The 11,585-nt window shown below is 39.4% G+C and overlaps 1 protein-coding gene across 1 annotated transcript; it reads right to left on the bottom strand.

Annotated features, from left to right (window-relative positions):
- Positions 1 to 818: 818 nt before the first annotated feature.
- rabep2 (rabaptin, RAB GTPase binding effector protein 2) lies at positions 819 to 10,334 on the bottom strand. The gene is made up of 11 exons (XM_085157448.1): positions 10,097 to 10,334; positions 5,988 to 6,143; positions 5,518 to 5,600; positions 5,095 to 5,445; positions 4,829 to 4,924; positions 4,641 to 4,739; positions 4,189 to 4,302; positions 3,523 to 3,727; positions 3,268 to 3,422; positions 2,981 to 3,097; positions 819 to 2,184 (listed from the first exon to the last, which is right to left on the bottom strand). Exons 1-11 carry the CDS (start codon positions 10,143 to 10,145, stop codon positions 2,080 to 2,082), a joined length of 1,530 nt encoding a protein of 509 aa, XP_085013574.1. The 5' UTR covers positions 10,146 to 10,334; the 3' UTR covers positions 819 to 2,079.
- Positions 10,335 to 11,585: the final 1,251 nt, after the last annotated feature.

Raw genomic sequence — 11,585 nt, 5'->3', positions numbered from 1 at the left:
CACAAGATTATGGCTTTAAAGGGCTATTTCACCCATTTTGAGCAGACTTTGGATCATTACATCAATACTCCCTCTATATTATTTACTGAGATCTTCCACTTCATTCCCCTGCAAAATATGCAGAATTCAGGTTCCACATGACTCCAATCCAGCCTAGAGCACAGCTTTGGAGAAGGTGAAAGACGGTGTGAATTCTGGACTTTTTAACTGTATTTTCACAAGTTTTACAGCTTCTCCTGCTGGTAAAGACCTCCCACCATCAAAGTACACTTCAGCTACACTGGAATGGTCTCTGGTAACCCTATGTTGGGCAGGTTACATTGATGTCCTCGATTTGGTTCCCTTCATAGGGACTGAATGAATGGATGAGCTTGGAGGTCACTGGGGAGAGGGAGGTCTGTCCTTCTCTGCTTAGGCTGCCGTTCCCACGACCCAGTTTGGAATAAGTAGAATAAGATGGATGGATTTCGGATTTATAATTACAGGACAGTCTGAGCAATGAGCTATCAGAATGTTTTCTTGTAATTTTGTACTTTTATCTCTAAAAATCTAAGCTCAGAGATCTGTTTGACTACAGCAGCATTTCTTAAAATTGCACTTTACTTAATATATTTTAATACAAAGGCCCTTAAGGTGACCGTTGCCGTGACTCAGTGCTATATAAATAAAATAGAATTGAAAAGAATCTTAAGATATCTCAGGGAATAAATGTGTAGTTAAACGTCTTCACACTGGTCCGGCACACTTGCAGTAAGATCTAAGTGGGCTGTATGTGGCCCATGATGTAAAAGGCACAGACAGCCAAGCACTCTGGTAGCTTCAGGACATGCTTCGCTTCCCAGTGGCGACATTTATTTTTTGCACAGGTTGTTATAAAGCATAACAGAAATAATAATGTGGTCAGTGTTTAAAAGACAACAGGGTGGTATCAATCTGGGAAACCTGCTGACTTAACATTTAGGAGCAAAGGGCAGAATTCCAGGGCTTCCGGCACAGCCAGGATGTTCGAATAACCAAATATCCAGTTCAAGGAAGTGTAATCATTGTCAGGTAATACTCCACAGTTTTAAAATACACAGATGGTTTACATAGTTATCTGATTAAGTGTAAGTGTAGGATAGAGACTGGGCTCTGCTGTCATTAATACAATAAAACAAGTCACAGTATTATCTGATCTTTGTTGGAGTATCTGGGATTTTCCTGTAGAGATGAAGGTTTAGCTTCAATTTCAAGAGCAGCAACAACATCCAAATACATTAAATCACATTTTAAATCCTAACCTACTGCATTGTGTGCAGTTACACTGTGTAACAAGCTGATATGCATCGTTCAGTGTCCGGTAAACTTGCTCTGAAGCCAAGGGTTAAGAAACTCAACCACATGATTTAATTATAAACCTAAATGTTAAAGATGTGACAACCTGCCATCAGTTTCTAATGTGCAGTCACACCAAATAAAATGGTCAAAGTTACACGTTAATATTTATTTTACTGACACTCTCCTAATCATAAAACCCAGAATGTTGAGTCTAAAAGCTAATATGGTTTTAGTGAAAACAGGAATGTTAACGCTGAGCAAATTCATCCTTATATGTATTAAAAATCACATCTAAATGCTGCAGATTTAGTGGCGTCAGTTCATTATTGCACCCGATCCACTGCCAAGAGAGGTCCTTATTCACAGAGATGCAAAAATATTGATAAGTTGCATATTAATTACTGATAGTGTTGGACCCCTGAGTGTTTCACTGGAGTCGTGTCAGATATACAAACACAGAATATTTACAAATGTCTTTGTACAGGAATAAATGTGTTACTAGACGTAAGGAAAAAAAGAAAAACCATGAGAGAGTGTGAGAAGACTTTGCTTTGGTCATTAAGCACCACTTTCCTTCATTGACACCAATCCAACCTATCCGAGATCTAATGTTTCCGTTTAGGAGTATTTCCAGTGTCGCAACATGAGTGCTAGCAGCATCGTTCCAGCAGTCACTCCATCAGATCTTCTGTGTTTCATGTAGCCATGGTTAGCTTTCTTGGTCACTCTTGGGATGTTTCATCTCTTTGGTTCCAATGCATTTCAAGGGGTGTCCACAGGTGGGGAGTTATCTTCACCATGTCCCTCTTCCAGGATTTCCTTGACTTGCTCCAGACTCTCTGCCTGCCGAATTAACTCCAGCTTCACCTTAAAGGGGAGATAAGTAGGCAGATAAGAATCAGCAAGTCTATGATGTGCAGCATCCTGATGTAAACAGTTTTCCTGTTATTCTTAGATAAGACAGATCACCACAGAAACATGGTGTCTAACCAGATATTTAGTCTAGATGCCAATTCATCGGCCTCCGGTAACTGTGAGGAAGCACTTTTTGACCAGGATGTCCTTCAGTGCGCTTATTAAACAAATACGTAACACTGCTTTCGTGCATCTGTACAATATCTCTAAAACTAGAAACATCTTGTCCCAGAGTGACGCTGAAAAACTAGTTTATGCATTTATTACTTCAAGGCTGGACTACTGTAATTCATTATTATCAGGATGTCCTTTAAGAAAAACCTGAAAAGGCTATGACTGATCCAAAACACTGCAGCAAAAGTACTGAAAGGAACTAGAAAGGGAGACCTTCGCCCAAACTGGCTTCTCTTCATTGGCTCCCTGTTAAATCCAGAATTTATTTTAAATCCTCTCTACTTTCCTTTTTGTCAAAACATACAGTTAGGGCTGAATCAGGTGACCCTCAGCATTCTTTTAGTTTTGCTGCAAAATTTCTAGGCTGCTGGGGGCTTCCCATGATGCACTGTGCACAGTGTTTCTTCTTCACTCACCTTTTTCACGCTCTGTTTATACACATCTCTGCATTTAATCATTAGTCATTATTCATCTCTGGTTCTCCTCCACAGTGTGGTTTTTTTGTCCTGTCTCCCTCCCCTCATCCCCAACTGATCTTGGCAGATTAAGCTGACCACTGACGGTTGTTTCTTACCTGCAGTGACTGGGAAAGCTCAACGAAGTCTCGCTGCACAGCCTGGCTGGTGTCGACCTGAGAGCGCAGGCTGATCACCTGGCTCCGCAGTTCCAGACACTGCTGGTTCAGAGTTGCCTGACAAACACAGAAATAACAGTTACATGAAATCCCTGTTTGTTTGACTTTAATATTTCTCAACTTTACAAAAAAAAAAAAAAGACGCTCCTAATGGTGAATGCTGAAAATGAAAATAAACCACCAAAAGAACAACAAAGCTTATAGATCTAAAAGCAGGCTGCAATTACTTTCTCACTGCTGAGGATCTTGTTGGTGCTTTGCACATGAGAGAGCGCCACCCGGAGGGCTTCTAGTTCAGTGCGGCATGCCAGCAGCTCAGCCTGCAACTGCTCCCTCTGAGCGTGGATCTTCTCTGTCTCGGTCTTCAGACTGGAAAACTGCACTGCACATTAAAAAAATACATATAATAAAATACAAATAATATAAATACATCCATCAGAAGACCTACTAATCTAATCTAAAGCTATAAGCTGGTCACTCACCCTCTAAAACTTCTGATGACATCAGTTTCAAGTAGAAGGAAGCAGATGGAGAAGGAAAAAAAAAAAACTTTAAGTACAAGAAAGGCAACACAGCAGATTCAACAGGTAATAAAATAATCCACAGACCGCTCTCCTCTGTCCGTGTGTCCAGCTGCTCCCTCAGGTTGACTATCTCAATGCGAAGGCGCTCTTCACAGTGCGCCCCCTGCAGGTTACAGTTTTAAAACATGAAGTCACACTGACGCCATCAAAAAGCAAACAATATACGTCTTGATGCATACGGGCTAGCACAAATACAACCTGACCACCACCTCTGCTAATTAAACAAACAGTTATTATTCTGCCAGAAAATTAAACTTTTCTCTACAATCTTAAAATGCCGGAAGTGAATGTGAGAGGTCTGAAATATTTCCACTGATCTGCCACAACTACTCTAAATAAGGAAAGCCACTACTTCACAAAGAGGAACTCCAAACAGACAGACAAGCTTCTCGAGAGTTTCCGTTCTCGCTCTCTGACAATGTGTAAAATGCCATAAACGTCCTAAAAATATTTCACTGTCTGTGCTGAATTTCACGTTTAAAAATAAAAACATCATCGAGTTTCAAGTGTTGCTTGCTGCAGCACTCGAAGGTGAACTAAGCTATAAAAACTCAAAGACTGTACATGTAGTGCTGCTGAGAATGATGAGCCGGTGTCTGGTACATCCTCCTCAACCTCTTCTCCTTTCAGTCTGGAAAGCTCATTGCACATCTTCCTCTGAGAAAGCGACAACTCCGCCTGGACCAAAAGAAAAGCAAACAAACAAATGTAAGTTGGAACCTGCCATCCTAATAACATTCACATCGCTTCATGGATAATGGTACAAACAAGCACTGGAGTCTAGAGTGTGATGGATGATTGAGTCATCGTACACTTGAGTTGTTTATGGAAATAAACGCTGCCAGTTAATTTCTGTTTAGTAAATATGTGGCTGAGTGTGTAATACTGTAAACAAAGGGAAAAAGCTCGCCTGGGTCTGTTAAAAGTTGACCAAACCAACCTAACAGAAACCTACAGCTCACTATATGTTGTTTGTTTAATCTGCAGGAATTATCTGAGTGTTTCATGTTACTCACCAGCCGGCTCTGGACTGCATTCTGTGACTGGCTGAAAGATTTCTGCAAATCCTGGAGGAGAGACTCTGAAGCCTGGACCTGAGACTGGAGCGTTGATACCTAAGATCACACATATACATACACTCGTTAATGCACATATAGATATGCACATACATACAGACACACACAGTCAGAGCGTGTTCCTATACCTGTTTGTGCGTGTGGTTGCTCTGGGTATCCAGTTCTCTCTCCAGCTCCTCCTTCTCTGCCTGCAGGCGACTCACTTCCCCTCGCAGCTCTGACAACTGACCGAAAAAGCCACAATGCAAAGTCATTAGACCACAGGTGCTGACTGGAAGCTACTTAGACATTAAATCTGCTCACACTGGAGCTGTTACACAGCATTTTAGGGGGGTTTTTGAAGAAGAAGCGCAACAAATATGCAGAATAATTTAAAAAACGGTTAAATCCAAACCTGAGCATTGAGCGCGTCCCAGTCACTGTGTGTGACCAGCCGGTGGCCAGCTGGTGGCAGATAAATGGCTTCAGGCACCAAAGTACCCGTGGAGACCAGCGAGTCAGTGTCGTCCTGAGCGTGGAGTTTTCTGGGCAGCGACGGCGTGTCCAAGGAGAAAGAGGACAACGAGGCTGAGTCACAGTTCCTTAGTGAAAAATATCCTTCTGTTGTAAGTGCAGCACCTTCTCCCTCCGGCACCGCCTCCAGCTCTGGTGGATGGCTGTGCGTCGATGGCGCCGATTCGTCCTCAGTCAGACTGTTGACGACTGACGCGTGTTCGGCATCCACCCTCCCCTTCCTTCCACTGATCTAACAAGTATAAAAATCACATGAAGGGAGCCCAAGACACCTGGAGGAAAAGCAACACGGGCACACACTGACCATGTGTGGTCCACTGGATCTCTTCCACTCTACAGGTTGAGACTGCAGAACAGCTATCCTGGCCTCGTACTGAGCTGCTGTCTCTGAAAACACAAGTGACGACACATAATGATAATCTGCGAGTTCAGCTTTCATCTATTGGGACATTAACACGATTACAAAATAGGTTTTTCATCACACTCAAAAAAAGAAATTCATAAAAATACATCCATTTGCGCTACTTTTGTCCAATATTTCTTAAAGCTATTAGCTCTACCTTGGAGCAAATTACTGAATAAATATTAGTGCCAGAAACTACATTTAAACTTGTTCAAAAATTTATATGGGAAACCCACAAGGTCCAGTTTTAGTTTTTTGGAGATTTGATTAAAAAAAGACAAAGAAAAAAACTGGGCTTTTGCGCTTATGCAATATTTTGCCACGTGCACACAAAGAAATCCAGGCCAGGCCAACGCACAACAATCACTGACCTCTGAGAGCCTCCTGCAGCGACTGGATCTCTTGATCGCATTGTTTTTGCAGTTCTGCCAGTTCCTCCTGTTTGCTCAGCTCACAGATCGTCGCCACACCCTGCCAGTGTTCGACCTGTGCTCTGCAGTCTGCTAGCTGGGCCTGCAGGCTCGTCTCTGAAAATGACGGGACATCACATTTTTGTGCTTTTCCTTTATTAAGTTAGAGCTAAACAAATTTATTAGACCACCAGCCAATGAACGGTCTGTGCAACAGCTGCCCTAAATGAACAGTTTATGTTTCTGTAACAGTTAGTAGGGGTGTGGAAAAAAATCGATACTGTGTAGTATCGTGATATTTTGTTTGCTAATAATGTATCGATACAGGGACAGCAGAAATCGATATTTTGTTAGAAAAAAAGTTTTTGTGGACTGGAACATGCTCTGACTTCAGAGCATGTTGATCAGCTCCTTTTTCTGAGCAAGAATCCTGACATTCCTTCACTGTCCAAATGTGTTTAACTCTTTTTATAGCAGCAATAAACATGACAGTTTACTTATTTTAATTTAATACATGTTTTATTTTAATTAAGTTTAAAACTTTTTTATTTAATGTAAAATTATATTTTGTTTTAATTTACTTTCAAATTCTTCAGTTGCTGAAGGGGCTGCATAGTTTTCATAAATTGCATAGTTCAGAATAGCTATAATTGTACCAGATGGTTGCATTCAGTTAAGTTGGACTAGACTGTAATACAAACCGTTCAAGTTTGTCAACAATAAAACTGAAATGAGAGAAAGACTGAGTGTGAGACTTTGATATTAGATAAAATAAATATTGATAAAGTTTACCTTTATGTACAGAATCTGAATATCGCAAAATATTTTTAAAAATTGCAATAATATCGTATCGTGCGTTAAGTATTGTGATAATATCGTATCGTGGGATGTATGGTGATTCCCACCTCTAACAGTTAGTCCAATGAAATGGATTCTATGTTTGGGTTTTTAACTGAAAGTATAATTATTGTTGTTATCAATCATAATTTCAAGCTTACCGTTTTACAAAAATCAAAAAACAATTGTTTTTTGTCAACGTGTCAAATTACAGTTATATACTTTTGCTTTTCTGAACAGAAGAAAAATCTGTTTTAGCAGTTGGATGTCAGGGCTCAAATCTGGGTAAAAAAACCCCCACATTTTTAAAGCTATTTGTGTTTTCTTGTTGTTACCACAAATGGTCTAATAAATTTGGAGATACACTTTTACGCAAAGATTTGAGATAAGTTAGAAATTTAGATTTTTCTGAATCAAAACCTGAGGTTAAAAAAAAATAATTAAATGAAATGAATATTTCTCTTTCAGCTAGCAAATAATAAACTTAACTCAGTCATTTTTTTATTATTATGAGTCACCACAGATTAAAATAAGTCAAGTAGCGCCATTAGGAACTGATAAAGTATGCTCTAACCTTTGTGTTAACACTCAACAAACATGGGCTACTAGGTGCATGAGGAAACACACACAAAACAAACAGTCATACAATATAAACATCCCTGTACCAAACCCTCCAAGTTTGCTTGTGTAGACAGATTTGACCACATTTCCATATCTATAGTGACTAAAATGCTTTTCCCCCTCCTAGTTTGAGTTTTCTGTTCAGCTTTATTAACTACAATAACCTTGTTAGGAAACGGCTGATGGACTATTCATCTAAACTACATGTTTCATAATGTCTTGATCCATGCTCAATTGATTTAGGTCAAAAGCTCAAATAGGATTGCTTTTTTTTTTTTAATAAAAGTGAGGTTGTAAACAAATCAAAAAGTGAGTGTGCTCATGCACTATTTGTTTGGTCTGCTGTTTATCTTTTAATTTCATAATTTCATTATGAATTTATTCAATTATGTTTGTTTCTGTGGTTTTTCTGGAATCTAGTCTTAAAAGCATGGGCATTTAGAAATGCTATATGAATGCAGGTGTAATAAGCTAAAGCTCGAGCACACAAAAATCAGTAATTTGATCAATAAGTTCTAGGGCTGTCAGCGTTAACGTGTTAATGCCAACAGCCCTAATAACTTCTATTCTTTGTTTTCACTTAGTTATTTTATGGACATTTTTTGGCTGTTGGAAATTTTAAAAAACTGTAAATGATGATCGATCTCATACAAACAACTATTATTAATTAGGAAAAGCTTCGACGTGACTATAATGACCTCCAAGAAGGTTTAGCTGACACAGGGGTGGGTTATGCGGTACTGTTGCTACACAGAGCTGAAAAACATGGTCTGGAAGAGGAAAGGAAACCTTATCTATGACGCGGTCACAAAAGCCAATGTCCGAAGTATGCGAAAAATCTCGATAAGCTGGAGTCATTTGGACACAGCTGCTGCGGATCTATTGGGTTAAACCTTATCTCTTCGGTCAAATGTCTGAAGAAACAAAAAAAAGCAGGAGCATTTGATGAAAAGGGTATTTTGACAACTATTCAGCATAGAGTGGAAGTACACAGGAAACACTGCACAGATTTGGAATTCAAATCATTCAGTCCATCAGGGAACTGAAAGTGAAAACCAACTGGCCACAGTAACTAGTCAGCAGAGATATCTGACTTACAATGTGTAAGTCAGATATATAAAATATCTCAGAACTTGAAATTGTCTGCAAATTACAGGACTTGGCTCCTTCTGTAACCTGTAAAATCTGTGAAATCAAAGTGGCTGTACTCAGTAAAAGACCTAAACTCCAGTACTAAACACCAGTATATTTATTTTTTTAAAGTAAGTTCATGAAATATTTGCATTAACATCTGAAGGAAGACACAGGTTTAAAGTGTCTTGCTGCAGGCTTTTCTACATAAAATCAACAACAAAATATCTGATTTGGCCAAGAGGCTGGCTTGGACCACATCACTGATTAGTTTAGCTTTCAGTCTAACCATTTATTCTTTTCTATGTAATAAATTGCTTTCTACAACTTCCTCACTTTCACACACAGGAAGTCAAACCTAAAAAGTATTTATTTAATAACTTTTAAAAAATGAGCAGCATTTCTCTACAATCTCTAAGACAGCTTCAGTTTACAGTATATTTTTATTTGAAAGGAGGGAGGATGAAAAAATATACTTCAACACATTCCTCCCCTCTACATTAGCTTCCTTTATAAATTCACTCCTTTCCCTGTACTTACTTGGTATTGGGATCGATACCGAAATTTGCAGTAACTTACAGGACCATTGGAAAAGGGACGAGTGAAACTTTATACTTTGCTACTTTTAGACAATCTCATACAGGTTACAGTTATTTGTAAATTGTAAGACACCTGTGTTGCTTGAGAAATTTACAGCAAGCACTTGTTGCACTGACTTTTACTACTTACCCTACACCTACAAGGTGATTTGTAAACTTACTCAAATGCTGCACTCAAGGACACCAGGAGACGGGTGTACATTCATGTGAACTTCATTCCGCACGATGCTTATTCACTGCTTTCCAAGGGCACGCACACTGTTCATCACCACATCTATGTGACTTTGTAATGCAAAACAGCCCGTGCGCTGCTGCCTCCTACTATATATTAAATCACCTGAAAGGTAAACTCGTGCTTTAATGCAAGTAATAATATTTCAGTGACATCGTGTGCACTGGATAATACGAGTACTTTAACAAAATACCAGCTAATGAAGGCTTCTTTTACTTTCAGTTACATTTTCAGGGCTATAATCATTGTTATATTTACCATTTGTCATAAATTACCTAGTGGTTTTAGCTCTAATGCTACAATAACACCAATGTGTATGAGTGAAGTGGCAACTAAACAACATTAAAACCCACTTTCCCTCTTTTTTTGAGGACAAAAGTAAACGTTAATACAGAGCTAGCCAGCGGTTAGCATCGTCCGTTCATTTCTATGGGCAGTAATGCTAACAGGCCGTCTCCCGGCTACGTTCCCCAGCGCCCCTTCAACAACAGCAGGTTCCGGCTGAAGACAAGCAACAAGTTAAAATGAATACTTAACTACGTTTAAAGCCGTAAAGCGGCCAGTGTCGCCTCGTAGCTTACCCTGATGGTGAATGTGGTGATAGTAGCTAGCTATGAAGCAGATTAAAGTTTTGCTTTGTTTTTAATTACCTGTGTCTTCATTCTTGGAGCTCATCTTCCCGTCTGGCAGCTCCATCATCAGAAGAGGAAGGGATGTCAGGGGAGGGGGGGGAAGAAAAGCTAATCAAAACGGTGCTAAACCCGTCTTGATCATTTTTGTGCAAGCAGCAGGACTTGAGTGTGGAAATGATAAGCACGGCGTCAACTTCAGGAAACAACTTTCCCCGGTCTAAGCCTGCGGAAAACACGTCAACCTCCTTCCTGTGCACAGATGCCTGTTTGCCTCCAGTGTTTAGTTTGTTAGTTCGGCTGTTTTTTAAATGCGCATTAATATCAAGATGTCGTGGTGCTCAAGTTTGAGTTTTATTACTGCTGCTTCCTCCCTGGAGATTTTACTGTGCATCCTGATATGTCCGGGCTTATGACCCTGGAGGTCAGTGAACCATAGCTTGATCCACATTTCACTCCATATACAAGAATATCATCAAACACACATTACTTATTATATTAATTAAGATTATTATCTCTTTATAGTCTTAACAAACTGACTTAGACAACTTTATTTGGAGGTGATTAAATGCTCCTTTTAATCTCACAAAAAAACCTTTTTTTTTAGCTGCAAAAGCCACCGTGGGAGTATCTGATTCATTTTTATGTAGAAATAGGAAAGAATACAAAGTAAGTGTGACTGTAAACATGAATCAGAGTTTATACAAAATAAGTATACCCTCTGCTGGAGGAATACTGGTAATGTTAGTTAACCAAAGTCAAACCAAAAAACTAGGTGTGCTTAGAGAAAAGACTCAAATGAGTGAAATGAAAATAAACAGGTGATTGCTGATCTTTCTAGGCAAATTTAAAAAAAACAGGTTTACACCTGTATTGGTAAATACACTGTAGTCCTGCTCCATAACCAAATACACCTCAGCTTCAATGAAATACTCTGTCAGTTTTACACAAATCCATCAGGACTCAAACCTTCCAGAAAAGGTCAACTTTCAACTCGTTAGTCCACAGAATATTTTCCCAGGAGTCTTTGGGTCTTTCCAGACTGACAGATATCAATGATTTTCTTCCTCAGCTGTTTTATTTTCTGATTGATCTGATTTTAATGATCTGAAACCTTTAAATGTCACAAATATGAAGAAAAAAATCAGGGGAGCAAATACTTTTTTAACGAGGTGTAACGATGAAGCTGCGAGGAGCAGAGATACTGTAGTGATGGTGGATGATTTTAAATACGTGGGGTCAACCATCCAAAGCAGCTGACAGTACAGGAGAGAAGTGAAGAAGTGCAGGTAGGGTGGAGTGGGTGGAGATGTGTCAGGGTGGTTTTTGACAGAAGGAAAGAAGCAATATGCAGGGGGTTGGTGTAACTGAGGAGGAAGATACTAGAGATAGGATGAGAAGGAGGCAGGCCTAAAGGGAACAACCGAAAGAATAACTACGACCCAAAATGGTAACACTAAACTTCTTTTGAAAGGCTTACAATGTACTTATTGACATACATTATGTCAGG

Source organism: Neolamprologus multifasciatus, chromosome 4 (genome assembly GCF_963576455.1).
Source record: "Neolamprologus multifasciatus chromosome 4, fNeoMul1.2, whole genome shotgun sequence".
NCBI lineage: Eukaryota > Metazoa > Chordata > Actinopteri > Cichliformes > Cichlidae > Neolamprologus > Neolamprologus multifasciatus.
The sequence above is the reverse complement of the archived record's forward strand: the minus strand, read 5'-3'. Positions and strand labels throughout refer to the sequence as shown.

Excerpts from the sequence above, each read along its gene's own strand:
- rabep2 (XM_085157448.1), bottom strand. The coding sequence starts at position 10,145 with ATGATGGAGCTGCCAGACGGGAAGATGAGCTCCAAGAATGAAGACACA. Across the intron at positions 5,601-5,987 it reads GCTGCAGGAGGCTCTCAGAG|AGACAGCAGCTCAGTACGAG; the intron begins GTCAGTGATTGT and ends TTGTGTTTTCAG. Across the intron at positions 3,728-4,188 it reads CATTCTCAGCAGCACTACAT|GGGGCGCACTGTGAAGAGCG; the intron begins GTACAGTCTTTG and ends TGTAACCTGCAG.